At 42.3% G+C, this 16,786-nt stretch overlaps 1 protein-coding gene across 1 annotated transcript; it reads left to right on the top strand.

Moving 5' to 3' along the window:
* The first annotated feature begins 5,934 nt into the window (after window positions 1-5,934).
* LOC136557773 (acyl-CoA (8-3)-desaturase-like) lies at window positions 5,935-14,689 on the top strand. Its single transcript, XM_066551911.1, has 12 exons — window positions 5,935-6,153; window positions 8,721-8,831; window positions 9,217-9,414; window positions 10,395-10,496; window positions 10,660-10,788; window positions 11,845-11,902; window positions 12,257-12,333; window positions 12,782-12,879; window positions 13,185-13,281; window positions 13,947-14,026; window positions 14,135-14,260; window positions 14,576-14,689. The coding sequence occupies exons 1-12, from the start codon at window positions 5,935-5,937 to the stop codon at window positions 14,625-14,627; spliced, it is 1,347 nt and encodes a 448-aa protein (XP_066408008.1). The 3' UTR covers window positions 14,628-14,689.
* Window positions 14,690-16,786: the final 2,097 nt, after the last annotated feature.

The raw sequence follows: 16,786 nt of genomic DNA, 5'->3' as shown, positions 1-16,786 counted from the left end.
TTTTGAGAGAATAAAACTTGGCATTCCCTGAGCCAAATAAAAGAAGCGGCAGTGACCTGATCATAAAATGAGAAGTTTTAGAGCAGAGAATACTTCAATCTGTCAGTAAGAAAGAAATATTCAGTAGCATGATCTGAAGTGTGGATCAATACCAGTTCCAGTGTAAGTACAAATTCTAAGTACCAAGGTTAATTAGTCCAATTAGCAGGAGCAGTGCTAGATTGTCCTCTAAGGCTAATATAAAAATTCAAGAATAACTCAATTTTATGAGTGATAATTCCTTGTATAATGTTTGCTTTGACTCAGGAAGAGATCAGGGCAGGCCTGTGGGCAGTATTATCCTAATTAGGTCACCTCCTGCATAATACTTTTTCAGATGAGCACTAACCCATCATTTAGCTGCAGACCAAGATAGAATGATAACTTCTTCTGGCAAGAAGAGGTGCCAATGTTCTAACAAGTGAGCCTGAATTCCTTTCCAGGATCATCTCCCAAGTTGGTTAGGAAAAAGAAACAAGATGAGGTAAGAAATGCTGGGTGTTGCCCAAGTAAAAGAAAAGGTGAGTGGAGATCTGCAATGAGCTCAGGTTTTGACATTTTCTTTGTTTTGTTCCCTCTTCTCCCCTCATCCATAGAGGAAGATCAAAAACATGTCAGACTAGAAAGCCACAGGTATTTCTGTCTTCAGCAAATATTCCAAAGTTGCCAAAATAAAGAAGTATAAAATTATGAGGCTTAGATCCCTAGCAAAGAGGGGAGAAACAAACTCAGGGGAGCGTTTTTGAGGGATGAGGGACAACCTGTGAGGCTGATTGGGAATAGAAAGAACAGTGAAAAGGTCATGGAACTACAAGTAGGAGTTGCTACTTCTAGTAACTTCAGCAATTTAGTAATTGCTAAAGTGTCAAAGGAAAATTAAATTTTGCAAAAGAAGTAGCAAAATATGGAAACTGTGAGTGGTTTCCTTGCGGGCAGGGTAGGATGTAGAAGTTTAAGGATGAGGGACATCTCTGGGGCAAAATATTTACATTGCCATAAGAATATACCCCAAAATATGTGGCTGAGGAAGGACAGAGGCAGATGGTGAAGGCCAGGGAAGGAATTATGGCCAAGTATTGGCTGTGCCACGTTTATTGCAGAGGCTGGAAGGCAGCCCAAGGCCCACAGGAAGGTCAGACAGAAAAAGGTGCTCTGAGTGTAGGCCATGGAGCCACTGTGGGTGTTTTAATCCTGGCTTAGGCCACCTTGTTCCTAATTAAGGTTGCACAAACCAAGTATTAAAACAAACTTTCGAGCATGGGCACCTTTTGTGGAGTTCCTCTTCTGTGGATGCCCAGTTTCAGGCAGCCAGAGCATTCAGAAGTTTGTAAGCAGTGGGTGCTCTGCACTGGGCACAGAAAATGCAACAAAAATGCTGCCTGGTCTGAAAAAACAGCCAAACACAAATATGCAAGAGTGAGAAAACAAAATGGGTTTGTTACAGGCATTTAACAATTTTGACTTGGATCATGTTACGTCTTATTCTTCGTAACAATATAGAGCACTTGGGAAAGGAGAATTAACAGAATTTATAACTTTAGATCAGCTTAATTTAGATCTTAAAGCCACAAAAGAGCCCCTGGGATTCTGATTCTTCATTCTTCTGATTCTTTCATGAAGCTGAAGGGTGCAAAGGGTTTATTTCATAGGAATTGCAAAAAAATTTATATAATATGTGTTTTAATACAATTTAATGTTCTGTGGGGAGATTTAGATGAGGAGGTTCACAGGGCTTATTACAGAGACTAATTTTAGCCCTCATTTTAATTAGCATCTCAGGGTTTTATTGTTTACTCATAAAATGCAACCAAAAGCTGGGAGGGAAGGTGTGGCTTTCCCAGGTGTTTTTTTTTCCTCTTTTGCAAAGGGTGTGAAGATGGTTTTCACAGAGGAAAAAAGCCCTGTGTTAATTTATTATTGATATCTGGACTAAGGAATGAAACAAAATCAATAAAAATTTTAAATATCTGAGCAAATTAAATCCCTCAGAGCAGGGTGTCCATTACAAACTTGACTCTGTCTATAAAAAAACCCTTTGGTTTTGCTTTAGGTTTCTCTTTCCATTTCATGGGACATGGTATTCCTGGTAATTAGCTCTATCTGAGGTGCAGGGTGGTATTTCATCAATGCAGAATATACCAAAAAAGGGAAAAACCTGGTCCTTTTCTCCTCCTGACTGACATGGTGCCTTATAATGTTTTTATCCAAAAGCAGTAAATTACTAGATTCTTTTTCCTTTCCAAAATAAAACTTTGCCAACTGCAAAAGTTTATCACTTGGAAAGATTGCAAAAATCTTTCTGAATGCGGCCTTTTCCTGAATTATGGATTCCCCATTAAGGTTTGTAAAACAAACCTTAATGGGGAATCCATAATTTTGTTTTACCTGGAGGTAAAACAATTTTAATTGTTTCTATTTCCTGGCTGTGTTTGGGATGAGGCACATCATAGTCACAGAAGAGGGAGTGTTGAAGGAGAGTCCATGAAATCCAGGAAGAAAAACAGACTCTGTGCACAGGAATGTGTGTGCTGACTGTGGATGGATGCAGGTAATTTCCTTGGAGCCACTGTAGGGCAGAGCATTCCTGAACCCTCCACAAAGTATCCTGTGAGCTCCATTCCAGAGTCCCTTGAGGACAAACTCTTCAAAGTATAGTTATGTTATATAAATTAGGTGGTATTATTTTATATAAATTATGTTATATAAATTAGGTTATATAAATTACCTGCCTTCTGATGCAGAGACATTTCAGATCATCTCTGCTTTGATCAAAGATGCTGTTCCATGGCTCCAGAGCAGCCAGGACAGGGCAGAGAGGCTCAGCTCTGCTTCCAGAAGGAAGTGCAGGTGTACTTGTAGATGCTCATCCAAGGTCACACTTTTCTAGCTTTTTCCCCTGTTGACACCTAATTCTGGAGACCTGTTCAACCCAAAACTGTCTAACCTCTATCTAACAACTCTGGTGAGGCTCTACACTTCATAAAGTAGAGATTCTGCACCCAGTTTTGCCTGGGAGCCCCACTTGGGAGGTGTTCCCAATTGCAAGGTTCCATGAAAACCCTGTAAAAAAGTAAGATAGTATTACTCAGAACCTAAAGATCCTCTCTGGAAAAGAGGATTTTCTTAGAAACAAGAATCATTAATTCTTGCTGGAAAAACCTCTAAGATTGTCAACCACTTCCAAATGTTCTGGGGTATCTCAGTACCAGATTTATTTATTTATTTATTTATTTATTTATTTATTTATTTATCTATCTCCAGTGGATTAAGTGTAAGCTGCAAACATTTACGTGCCAGACAATAAAAGGGCTGAGGCAGCAACTGCCAGCTGAGCAGTCACGTAGTGTCCTTCTGGAAATCTGGGAAACTGTCAAGAGCTGGTGCAAGGAGGCTCTGAGTCATGGGAGCAGGGCTGTGGAGCAGCCCCATGCACGTGTACCAGCTCCCGGGAACGTAGGACACGCTTTTTGGCAGGTGCGTGGGCAGCGGTTGCAGAACACCGAGTGTGGTGTAAATTCACTTTAACAGGTTTCTTAATCGTTGTTCTGGGTGAGCAGGACCATGCCTTTCACTGTCTGAGCTTTTGGAATCAGTTTGGTAACCTGGATTATATAGACAGAGGCAGCTTCTGCTTTCACATTGGGAAGGGATTTTAATTTAACAGAATATCAGTGGGTGTTACAGGCCCCTCTTGGTTGGGATCTGATGCTAAATAAATTTGGACTATAAATATTTATACACACTGTAAATACAGAGGACAATCATCTTAGAGTTCCCAAACTTAATTCCACCAGTTTGGTGCATGCTGGCACCCACAGTGTTAACAGTGAAAGTCACAGCTGCTGACTGTGGGTATAAACAGAGACATCCCTTATTTGTTCACTCCAATACATTCCTGGCTCTTTATCCTGCATCTCCTCGAGGACCGAAACCAAACCCCACATTTTTATCTCCTCCTTTTCAAGTAGCTGCTACATGTACAAGTCTGAATATAGGGCCATGGGAAGGGTTTTTTGTACTTTCAGCCAGCTATGGAGTAACTTGATATTTTCACATGTGCACAAAACCCCACATCTGCAGGAAATTGCGCAAAGTGTTGCATATTTTATTGCCACCACCTCAAGTACTGAACATTGATTTAGGTAAGACTCTGCACATGTACATAGATCATGAGCACATCATTAGCGTGGACACTCTCTGCTTTTATTTAGAGCAAGATAAAGAGTTACAAAATACAATGTGACAGCAGGATAGAAATTATTCCTCCCATTCTTTTATCACTGTCCAATGAATAGCAGTAGTCACATTTCTCTTTTACTTTGGGTGGTTCACCAATTGCCACACGTCAGACAGTTTTAAATGGCAGTTTGGGGCTTGACTGATTAATTTGCAAGATGCTACATGATTTGAAGAATTAGACTTGCATAATTTGGAGTTCTGTGTCAGCCAGAAAACTGCCCACTCTGTGCTTGGGAGACAGGGAAAACGCCTCACTGCTGAAGTGCCTTGGTCAAGAAAGTAGTTTGGCTTTTTTATCTGCCTTTATCTTTCTTTATCTCTCTGTCCTGCCTGAAGTCTGCAGCTTCACCTGAGTGTTTTCAGTCCTTCTCAGAACTGGGAGCTCACGCAACAAGCAGTTTCCTGGAATCCCAGAGTGTGAATTGTCTGGGAAGCTCGTTGTCATGAGAGATCATTGAGACCTGCAGCTGCCCAGCTTCAGGCAGGGACTGGGTGTCACTGCAGGCCACATCTGGGGTTTTAGGCCTAAGAAATTCAGAAACATAAATAGAATGTTTGGGGCAAGGGGGAAAAGTCAGGATTTTACTCAGTATTGCATTACAGAGGAGTATGATGGAAATACCCCATCTGTACCACTCCAGACTGTACCATGTCTGCCTGCTGCTTGTACCTTCCTCAAAAGCACCCAAGGCTTGGAATTTTGGATTAAAAATAAAACAACCAGGATTAAGATACTGCTAGATCTCAAGTAGGGCAATATTTGATTTAAATTGCTTAAATATTTCTGCAAAATTGATGTGAGTTCATAGGAAACTTGGCATTGCCTTGTCACTGCATTTTATTACAGCTGAGAACTCTTTACCTCTTTATTGCACAGCAGACCTTCACAATATCAGAGATGCTTAGGCTGGTTTCTGCAGGAGTAGTGTTTAAATAAAGTTAGTTATGTCAACATTGCCTTTAAGCATAGGCTTCTGAATTTATAGCCAAAGTTGGTGTTAACAGTTATTGCTATTATTATTACTATTATTTTTATTTTTATCACTATTATTACTACTGCTATTACTACAAAATATTTTAATGTTATAGACTCATGAATGAATGAATTACTTGAACAATTAGGTGGTTGCATGGCCTCAGGAACATACAGGAAACTCTGAAACCAACTCTTTTCAATATAGAAGCCAAATTAACTGGCAATAAAGAATGCTTTCTTAATGCATTCTTTCTTTACTCTGATCTGGTGGTATTTTAATCAATTTTTTAGTTAAGAAAGGCACATTAATTTGGTATGCCAGAGTCAAGAAAATTTCAAAGACCAAGAACAACCTGAAGGATTTGGGTGGTGATGAGGCCATTTAGAGGTAACAGGTGGTCTTCCCAGATTTCTATCTTTATTCCTGTTTGTGTTCAGTGGAGCAGTCAGACCTTGCAAAGGCAGCTCAGAAAGGACAAGAAGGAGCAGAGCTTTTCCTCACGGGCGTGTCCAAGCATCTGAAAGAGGAGGGAACTTGGGATGGGTGTGTTTGGGCGAGGAGAGCCAACCAGCCCTTGGAAGCGCAGGGAGTGGCTTGGAGTGGGGCTGTATAACGGGCAGGCCAGGATGGGCCACCCTCAGCCTGGACAGTGAGCTGGCACTGGAGAATCCCAACACGGATGGCTCCACAGACTGGCCCCAGCGAGAAGGGGACGGGACCTGTTCCAGCCTTTCCACAGCTTTTCACTTGGGAAGAGATCAGGATCCGCAACGGCCGCGGGCAGGGCCGGGAGCAGTGGCTGGTGGTCGACAGGAAGGTTTATGATGTCAGCCAGTTTTCCAAGAGACATCCCGGGGGCAGCCGGGTTATCAGCCACTACGCCGGGCAGGATGCCACGGTAAGAGCTGGGAAAGCAGCGGAGGAGGGTGGACGTGGTGGGGAATCCTGTCTGGTGGTGGTCATCACTGTGCTTGGTCAGAGAGAGGACTGAGAAAGCAGCATGATGACCTTGGGCTGCAAGACATAAGGAAAAGTCCTACAAATATATTTGAACGCAGATCTTCCAAGGATTCCTGCAAAAATCTTTGATCTAGATTTATCTAAAATAATTTGGTGCTTTTTGGCAGGAATAATAAATTCTAAGCAGATCTCCCAGACTATGCTGAAAGGAGATGCTGAATTTCTGAATAGGCAGAAATCTGAGCATTGGAAACATGGGCATAAACTTGTGGGAGATTTAATTCTTGTCACGACAAGACTTTCTGACTTGAAGAAAGTTGCTTAGCCTGTCTTAATTCCTCATGTTTCAGCGTGTGGAATGGGATAGCACTTCTAACTCCCAGCCCAAAATGGACCAGATCAGTTACTTTTCACATTTCATCCCTTGCACTCTGCTTGAAACTGGGGCAGAAAAATACCTGGTGATCTCAGAGGAAGCAAAAGGAGAGGTTTGAGTCTTGTTTGGTTTCTCCCAAGTTCACTGACCTTCAGAGCATTGGCCATCCCTGGGATCCTGGTGCTGTCTCCTGGACTTTCTGCCGCTGGACTTTTACAGAAGGAGTCAAGGAATGCAGAATTCATGGAATGATTTGTCCCCAAGCTATGTCCTCCTAGCTCCTGCCAGGACCTGCACTTTACATCATTGTACTTATAGACACCCAGGGGCTTTAACCGCAGTGAATGGATTTAAAAAATGACCTTTGATCTTACTTGCTTTTATTGTAGCAATAATTACAATCTGATTTTACTTGATCTTAAAGGTATTTTTAAACCTCTAGGTGTTCTATATCCCTTTGAAGACAGGACCACAACAAGTAGCCAAAATTGTGGGTTCGATGTGGATTTGTTTTGCATCCTACCGACACTTTCTATCTTGCCCTTGCTAATCCTAATAATCCTTTTTCTTTTAAAATGCTGCTTCTCCATATATTCTAAGAAATCCACCTAGAAAAGCAGGACTAGAAGGTGTCTCAAAAAACTACTGGTGCAGGACTTTACCTAAAACCAGGATCCAGGATTTTTTTTTTCCAACAACTCTTGACTGCTCTAGAGATCATAATAGTCTATACATAGTGAGAATTTTCTTCCTCTGTGGGGGTTATTTTGAAAATACAAGGCAAGACCATTGCAGAGCATTTAACTGATGTCAAATGTTGTGAGTTATGTGTGTTGTAGGTGATAGTTCTTAAAGTTAATCTCTAGACTTAAGATTAAAGCTAGTAAGATGCTAATCAGGGCCTAAGACCAGGGAGGAGAAAAAACAGGCTTTCAGTGATAAGAATCTGTGATACTGATCTCATGGATAGGAGTTTCTGCTTGAAAGGATTCTGGTTCCTGTTTCCAAACTGCAGTATAGATACTTATGGATTAAATCAGAATTCCTGGCAAGATAGAGGGATATAAAAATGTATAAGGACCTGGAGGATGAGGGGCAAAAAATTATGATGGAAAGATTTCCCCAGTCCTCTTGGTCTGGACAGAGTTGTTCATTTGTCACTGTGACAAAGGGTCACTAGGTGTCTGTAGAAAAGCTCAAATGTTCAAAAAGTCACCCTGTTCTGACTTTTTCTAGACTACAGTACTCAGAGAGAGACTGTCTCCAGCCAAGAGGCTCCAAGGAAGTCCTCTGTCCTCTTCCAGGGATTTGATCCTGACCAGACCTGTGCAGAATATTTGGGTTGTGCTCATCCCTGCTGATTTTCAGAGCCAAAATTAGCAAAACCAGACTGTTCAAAATGAGGATTTTGTTCTATCTGCTCTTTCTGGAAGAAAAAAGGGTATGGCCAGCCTCTTTACCTTTCTCCTGGAAAATCTACTGTGGACACGAGCTAAAGAAGAGTTTTGATTTATCTGGAATCTCATCCTTTTTCCATTGTTTATATTTTATTTGAAACTGTGTTTTGAAATGGTTCTTGGACAGGCACTTTTGTATCATTAGTGTTCCCACATCTCCAAAACATCAACCTGTTCTAGAAATTAGGAGGGAATTGTAAGAGACACCCAGTTTGTGCTGCTGAATATGAGGCTGCAGCATCTATTTTTGTATGGCCTTAGTGTTGCACAGACAGGATTTCAAAGCCTCATCCCAAGCATGGCAGAGACACACCTCATTCCCTGCTCCTGGGTCTCGTCCATAGGGCAGGGCTGCTGGCTGGAGCCTTCTAGGGACAGACTGTGCTGAAACAAGCAGATGAAGGAACAGGTTTCCCTCTGCAAAGGGTTTTTCATCAAACCCTTTCATGTTTATTACCAGCCTCGCCCAGGGGCTTTTATGAAATCTGGGTGCTTGAAACTCCTCCAGCTTCCTTGGGCCAAGCTCCAGTCAATAGGAAACAGTGACAGGAGAGACAAAAATGGACAAGGGGAGCAGGATTTTGTGTTATAATCCAGACTCGGGGAATGAGAGGCTCAGCTCTGGTGTTCGGTCATGCGCCCTCTCTCACTCCCTCCCTTTGTGTTCCTCAGGATGCCTTTGTGGCATTCCACAACGACAAGACCCTGGTGAAAAAGTACCTGAAATCTCTGCTGATTGGGGAGCTGGCACCTGATCAACCCAGCTTTGAGTCTAATAAAAAGGTGAGTGCCCTAGATTCCAGTGGTGGGAATGGCTGGGGGTTCAGCATGGAAGGAGAAGGAAAACAGGAGAGGTAGCAGGAATGGTCTCTGAGGGAGCACGCCTGATGCTGTGGGTGGTGACAGGCAGGCATGGAAATATGACTGTCCCAGCATCACTAAATCCACCCCTGGGAGCAAGGAATGAGCTCCAGAGCTCCAAATCCTGCTCTCTTCTCCTCAACGGGATGTCTCAGAATCAAAGCAAAGTCTGTTGACTTCACGCTTGTTTTGGCACAGAGCCCCTACTGACAGACATCTCCAACTTCTGTGGCTGTTTTGGGGTTCCTGGCTCTGCTCTGTGACATTTTCAAAGTAAATAGTGCATTAACATTCACTTTACCCACAGAAATCCCTCTTGGAGGATTTTCGTGAGCTGCGCTGCACCATTGAGAAGATGGGACTTCTGAGGCCCAATTACTTCTTCTTCTTCCTGATTTTCCTTCACCTCCTGGTGCTGGATGCTGCATCCTGGCTCGTGCTCTGGTACTTTGGCGTATCCCTGGTGCCTTTCCTGGTTGGCATGGTGTTCTTCACCACTGCCCAGGTAAACTGCTGACGGGTGCTCAATGCTGCAGACGCCCTCGGCCCCTCCAGGTGGAGAGGATTAATGGAATGCTCCCATCCCAGGCATTGCCTCTCCTTAGATCCCATTATCTGGCTGAAGATGACAAGCACGTTCTACGTCACAATTTTTGTTGCCTGCAGCAGATCTCATTTTGCTGACAGGCTGCTCCCTCGGGATGGTGGGGTTCTTGTGGAACTGGCTCTTTCACAAGATGGGATGAGCTGATTTAATCACTTACCCAACAAAAAGAAGGAATATTTCATTCTCACCTGCACTTTTGGCTCTCTGTTTCTTCTGTCAGATGGCTCTGGTATTTTTTGGTCCTTTATGAGTCCCCTCTAGCCCTGAATACTTTTCTGCTGGATTAGTAAATTCAGCCATATAAGTAAAGGATCCATTTCAGTGTGGGTGTAGGGAAGGAGGGAATAGGGATTTGTGGCACTTAGATGGGAGAAATTGAAGGGTGTGGCGTAGGAAGGAACATGAGATTTTCTTATTAGCACTGAATGCTTAAGTTTGCTCAGGTCCCCCTGGAGCAGGTGCAAATGAGCTAATTTATTTAATTAATCTGTTTTAATTGCCTAATATCTGCTAAGACAGATATCCCTCAAAGAACAGTCTTGTATTTCCATGGAAATATGGAGTGCAGTGAAGCCACAGACTTGCTATGGCTGGTTACTTGGAAATTAATTATTCATGATGGTAGCAGCAGAATTCCATGCTGTGACAGTGAAGTTAATTGCAGTGATGCTTCACTGCTTTCCCTGTAATATTCCTGATTAATATCTGGAATTGAGCAGCTCTAGTGGACAGTGGCCTGGGTAGAAGTTCCCAGCCCTATGAGTGTCTCCTGACACATCAGAAGGAGGATGAAACTCACACTATGAAGACAGAGACTCACAAGGGAAATTATTGCAATGAAGCAGTTCTCTTTCCTCAGTGATCCTTTTGTCTCCCAGATCCAGATGGGCTGGTTCCAGCACGATCTGGGGCACTGCTCTGTCTTCAGGAAGCCCAGGTGGAATCGTCTCCTGCAGATTGTGGTGATAAACATGCTGAAGGTAGTGGTGGGAATGTTCTCTGGGGCTGATCGGGACTAAGCAATGGATGGGAGTGTCCCTAAATCCAGGCAAGGTCTCCTGTGAGGGAATTGCAGTAAATAGAGATGGGATCCTTGATATTTCTCCAGTTTGAATCCCTGGTGTTGCCCTTTTCCCCACGCAGGGGCTGCCTGCCAGCTGGTGGAACCACCTGCACAACCAGCACCACGCCAAGCCCAACTGCTTCCGCAAGGACCCTGACCTCAACATGCACCCTCTGCTCTTCAGCCTGGGAAAGACCCTCTCCCTGGAGGTCTGCAAAAGCAGATTTAGTCACAGAAAGCTAGAGTGTGATAAGTGTCTAATACAGAATAATAACAACCCAGATTGTGCCTTGAAACAAAGTGGTTTTTAAGGTCCCTTCCAACCTGGACTATTCTAGGATTTTATGATAATTCCTGAAGTTTTCCAAAATCTGAGAGTCTTGTGTTATTGCAATGCTGGGGCACCCACTCCTGAGAAGCAATGGCTTAAAATCAGTGCTTAAGTAAGGGCAGGCACCTTGAAGGCAGCTCCAGGGGTGAGTCAGCCACTTGCATTAGAGAGTGGTAGTGAGTCAGATGTTCCCTCTGGATCCTCCTGGCTGCCAGAGCTGTTGGGCACCCAAATCCTTCAGGGCCGGTGGAGCTGCCGCGCACCGAACACAAACACAGTGAAGGGTTTCCTAGTCCTGAATTTTATGGCTTTCATAAAAAAGAGAAGCTATGAATAGATCCTCCCTGCTTCCATGATGGTTTCTGACAGCATCAGGATAGGCAAGGGCTCGTTTGCCTTTTCCTTGTAATTCCTTTTACTCATCATTTAGTGATGAAACAGCCTCGTTGCAAGATACACCAGCCTCTTAAAATAATGCCTCTCTCTCTTTTACCTGCTGATGAAACTCTCCAAGCCAAATGGAAAATTCCAGCTCTGCTGTCCCAGACAGATTCCTGCAATAGGAGATACAAAATGCTTATTGATAGAAAACCATTGGATTTTGTCAGGGATTTTGGGAAAGAGCTCTCATGTAGGAGCATGAACATCCAGAGCAGGCTGGCTGTGCTTCAGTGGGTTTGGTGGAGTGAAAATGTAGAAAATCAGTTATCATGTCTTCCTGCTTTTTGGCAGGATCAGTGTTAGGCACACTATGGATAGGTTCTAGAAGTAGTTTGCTTTAGCTCCTTATTTTTTTGTCTTTTGAAGAATTATATTCACAAAAGTTTGGGGTGATGTTAAGAAACTTTTTGTGCAATTGGTGAAAAATTACAAGGTGAAGAAATAAACTTAATTGTGCTTTTTGTGAATATTTAAATATCTTTTCATTTTTCAGCTTGGAAAGCAGAAGAAGAAGTTCATGCCTTACAATTACCAGCACAAGTATTTCATCTGTGAGTATCCCCTAAAACCATGAGTGCATCTCCTTTCCCACAAAATAAGGGTTTTAAAAGATATTCCCATTGAAGTGAGAGCTCCAGGAAGCTTCCTTCACGTTAAAGAAGGTCCCATGAGGAGGAATTACCACTTAAGTGTCTGTTTGGGTTATAAGATGTAGATGGGGGTGCATCAAACAGATACAGGGATGAGGAAGAAATGGAGAAGTGATGAGAAGAAAAGAGGAAGAGATTATGTGGGTGTGTGGAGGTTAATATGAGTGAAGGACAGCAATTTTTCTTCTACTGGAAAGAAGAATCATTTTTATGATGCAGTGAAATTACAAATATCTCTCTTTTTCTGTTCTTCAGTGTTGGCCCCACTCGCCCTCATACCCTTCTTCCAGCTGTCAACAATCTACTTTGCAATCAAGAGGAAAAAGTGGCTGGTAAGCACTGCTTCCCTGTCTGGAAAACTCCAAAAATGTCACTGTATCCACCTTCACCTCCTATTGGTCAGGTGGTTGGGGGGTAAGAGAGAAAAAAGGATAGAGAAGGCTGATTCTAGGCTTGCTGCAGCAAGAGAAAATAGTTTAGAAGAGGCTTTTTAGCCTTTTAGCAGACAAATAAAAGTTACCAGGAAATTCTCAGACTCAGAGTGTGATGGCAGGGCTGTTTTCTGAAGTTATTGATGGTTAAGTAGGAATATTTCAGGCACACACCCACCTCATGCAGAATGGAGGATACTCCTGATAAATCAGAAATTTGCATATCAGAACATTTTTTAAGTTGCAGTTCAAGAAAAAGGGAGAGGATGGAATGGAGGCATTTAATCAACAAAGGCTGATTTTCATCCTGTTTTGTTTGGGGGTTTTTGTTTGTTTTTTTTTTTTACAGGACCTGATATTGGTTGTGACTTTCAACATCCGAGTTTGCCTCATGTATGTTCCTTTAATGGGATTTAAAACCTTCATGATATACTACTGGCTATCCAGGTAACTCAGAGCACACCCAGAGCCCCATAATTAATATTTGTAATTAATATTGAGCTTCAAAAGGAAGAAATGGAAACTAAAACTATGATTTTCTCAGAATTAAATAGTCCAGAAGAAACAGTTTAACTTTGGGGGGGGGGGGGGGGGGGGGGGTGGCTGCTCAGGAACATCTGCATCTAAAACTTGAGTGGTTCTTAAACTCCAAAAGTGCTTTTTCACTTAAGAAGAGCCATATCCAAGTGTTTTAGTGTTAAATTTGGATGGGATTAGAGATGTGACAAGAGTTTCTGGGTTTATCTGCCCAGGTACCTTGAGAGTAGCTGGTTTATTTGGGTGTCCCAGATGAACCACATCCCAATGGACATTGATTATGACAAGAACAAGGACTGGGTGTCCACTCAGGTGAGAAACTCCTTTCTTCTGGAATACTGGGTCTGCTGGTCTAAATTGTAGAACAAAGACAACGTTGTTATTCTCTTAGATTTACTGTTAATGAGGTTTGCCCTTCCATTCATTAAATAAACCTTTCTGTTATATTCAAGCCATTTAAAATTTTAGTTGGAAAACAAGAAATCCAGATTTAAAAAATCCTGTTTTTTCACTGAAAGGCCTTAACATATTTTTCACAACCTTTTCCCCTCCCTATTGTAGAAAAGTACTGGTGGTATAACAGCCAATTTCCTTTTTAAGCCAAGTAAAGGGAAGCAAAGTGGGATATCATGATTTTTACCCTACAGGCTTCAAGTTTAGTACAGATAAATCTGACAAAATTGCCTGATAAAAAAGAATATGTAAAGAGAGCTTTGGTCACATCTATCCTGCCTCCAGCAGTGTAATCCCACATAGTGGGTTTGCAGCAGTTTCCTGTTTTATCAAGGATGAAAAACTCAGCCTGGCTAGTCTAGATTGTGTTGAATTCCTCAGGGCAATGATGGCTGTAATTCCTGACTTTGCCTTGATTTTTATGCCAGATAAGGGTGGGCAGTGATTGCTGGGGGTTCAATTGTTGGACTTGCAGGAAAAAAAAATCTAAATCATCTGGGGGTTTTGGGTTTTTTCCCTCCCAGCTCCACGCAACCTGCAATGTGAACCAGTCTGTGTTCAATGACTGGTTCACCGGGCACCTGAACTTCCAAATTGAGCATCAGTGAGTATCATCCTGGGAGAAAAAATGGGAATCATCTGGGGCAGGGGGGTGTTTTGAAGAGGGAGAAAGCCAAGCCTTGCAATAACTCTCCCTCATCCCATTGTGCAGCCTGTTCCCCACCATGCCTCGGCACAACTACTGGAAAGTGGCTCCCCTGGTGAAAAGCCTCTGTGACAAGCATGGCATTGAGTACAAAAGCAAGACTTTGCTGACAGCCTTTGTAGATATTTTGCAGTAAGTATCAATGAACAAGATGATTTTGCTCTGTGGTGGCAGGTAAGAGACACCCAGGCAGCCATTTCAAATCAACGTCCATGGCGAGATCAAACCTAGAGTTTATTTAGACTTCTCTAAAGTTTTAGAGCTTCAAAGCTTGTTTTTCTCTTCCTTAAACCCTTTCAGCTCATTGCCAGCAGTCAGACTTTGCTGTGAGGTGTCCATGCAATTTAAAATCCATTTCTTTCCCTTTTATTTCTATAACTACAGTTGGCCTTCCACAAATTTGAACTCTGTCTCCTCCTAAGTGATTTTTCCCTTCTGCTCCTGCAGTTCCCTGAAGGATTCTGGGGAGCACTGGCTGGAAGCATATCTGCATGGATAGAAACTGGCAACTCTCCAAGGGAATCCCTTCACCACACAACTGCTGCCAAAAGCCAGGACACATCCCTGTGCATGTCCTCAGGCATGGGAACTCAGGAGCTGGGCAAAGTTAATTTCAGTAAGAATTAAATGGGAAAGTGGCTTCAAGATACATTTTTACCTTGTTCCCCACCATGAACCTCTGTTTTTTCCTGCTCTCAATCTCTGAATTCAGAGATGGGCTTTTAAACTTGGGGAGAAGTAGCTCTGAATCAGCTTGACCAGTTTAACTTTATTGGAAGTGCCAGTTCCTTGCTTATGGAAGAGGTTTGAAAGGAAATTCTTCTCCGAGTCATAGAATCCTGGAATGGTTTGGGTTGGAAGGGACTTTAAAGATCATCTTGCTGCACTCTCTGCCATGGGCAGGGACACTTTCCACCAGACCAGGTTGCTCCAAGCCCTGTCCTTGGCCTTGAACAGTTCCAGGAATGGGACATCCACAGCTTCCCTGGGAAACCTGCTCCAGTGCCTCACAATAAAGAATTTCTTCCTAATATCCAATCTACACCTATCCTCTGTCAATTCAAAACTGTTGTCCTTACAAGTCCTGATAAAAACTCTCCATCTTTCTCACAAGTCTCTTTCAGTATTAAGGTCTCCTTTGTGTTCTTGGCTCAGTGGATCAGTGAAAAATGCAGGAAAAGTGCAGGAAGTCAGGAAACATTAGGCCAGAGGGATTTTTTAAAATTTTAATTTTCTTGAACAGATCAAATAAACGTACAAAGAACAAGGTAGCCTCTGGGGCACGTCCCCATCACTTCTGGTCAGCTTGCTGTGACTGTTAAGGGTTGTAACAGGTTCTGTTCCTGGATTGCAGGGGCAGGCAGATCAGCTGGGGGCTGCTGACACCTGCAGTAGCCAGTGTGAACACAGTTGGCATGGCATGTGGTATCTGTAGGCATAAATACAGGTCTGGGTTCTAACTGAGTGCTGACTGTGCTGTCAGATTGGATTTCTGGTGCCGACCAGCTTTGAATCAGGCTGAGAAGACAAAGCACTGAGGAGTAGGTCCAGATTTCAAGGGTATTTAGGGTACTCCTGCTTTTATATATATATATATTACATTTTATCTAAAAGTTTACCTCTTGGTGGTTTAGTACAATTAGTTTTATGAGAGAATTATGAATAGGTCATGAATTTTAGATTGAAGTCAAAGCCTGTTTTAGAAGAAGCTCTGCTTTATCTTGCTGATTTTGAAAAGCAATTATGATTCAATGACATTTCATAATGCCACTTAGAGCAAATATATTCCATTATGGGACTGGCAGAACCCATGTGGTACTGAACCCACGTCACTGACCCAAAACCAGAAAGGTTTTCATGGCAAGAACCTGTAGTGGCAAATAAAGAGATAATTTGCCCGTAAAAGCAAAGGCCACATGGTTCCTCTCCTCTGCCTTCACACCCAGAACTTTCAGTGGAGAAATCACCCACAGGAGGAAGATGTGGAAGATTTAAAAGCAGCTCACTTGTGTTGCAATTTGCAGACACCAACATCCCTCTTCTGGGTAACAAGATCAAGCCCAACAAACAAAGCAGGAGATTGCAGTTTTTCTTTTTGTCTTTTTTTTTTTTTTCCATCCAGAACATCTCATTCTTTTTATTTATATTTTTATGTGTAGGTGCAGGTACCAATAACACTGTTCTGGATATATCATAAGAATGGTTGACAGATGTCTTTGAAAGGGGTCCTGTTTAAAAAAGTAATTGTTAAAAAGTGTTTAAAATGTAGTTTGGAAATCCCTGCTAACTAATAACTAGAGCAATTAAGTGTTCCCAAATCCAGGGCTTGTTACTATGGTGATATCCATAATGGATAATAATGTCCTAAGATGAATGCAGGGATTTCATGGTACTACATAAAGACATTTTAAAATTGCTGTCTGGCTGAAGGTAATATAAATATTAAGAACTCCTCCTTTTTTTACCAGTGAGACTTGAAAGCTGTGCTGATCCTGTGAAATCAATACAAAGCTGAATCAAAAGGGTTCTTTGTAGTGTCAGTCTCATAAATTAAACTGATCATTTGTACTGTTTAATTAGAATTCTGCTTATTTGAATGTCATTATTATTGATTCTTTTTCAAATCTGGTTTTAATTAAAACATTTCTGTCTCTATTT

This window comes from Molothrus aeneus, chromosome 6 (assembly GCF_037042795.1).
Source record: "Molothrus aeneus isolate 106 chromosome 6, BPBGC_Maene_1.0, whole genome shotgun sequence".
NCBI classification, from domain to species: Eukaryota; Metazoa; Chordata; class Aves; order Passeriformes; family Icteridae; genus Molothrus; species Molothrus aeneus.
Note: the sequence above shows the minus strand (reverse complement) of the source record. Positions and strands in the feature narration are given on the sequence as shown.

Excerpts from the sequence above, each read along its gene's own strand:
- LOC136557773 (XM_066551911.1), top strand. The coding sequence starts at position 5,935 with ATGGCTCCACAGACTGGCCCCAGCGAGAAGGGGACGGGACCTGTTCCA. Across the intron at positions 6,154-8,720 it reads ACGCCGGGCAGGATGCCACG|GATGCCTTTGTGGCATTCCA; the intron begins GTAAGAGCTGGG and ends TGTGTTCCTCAG. Across the intron at positions 9,415-10,394 it reads TGTTCTTCACCACTGCCCAG|ATCCAGATGGGCTGGTTCCA; the intron begins GTAAACTGCTGA and ends TTTGTCTCCCAG.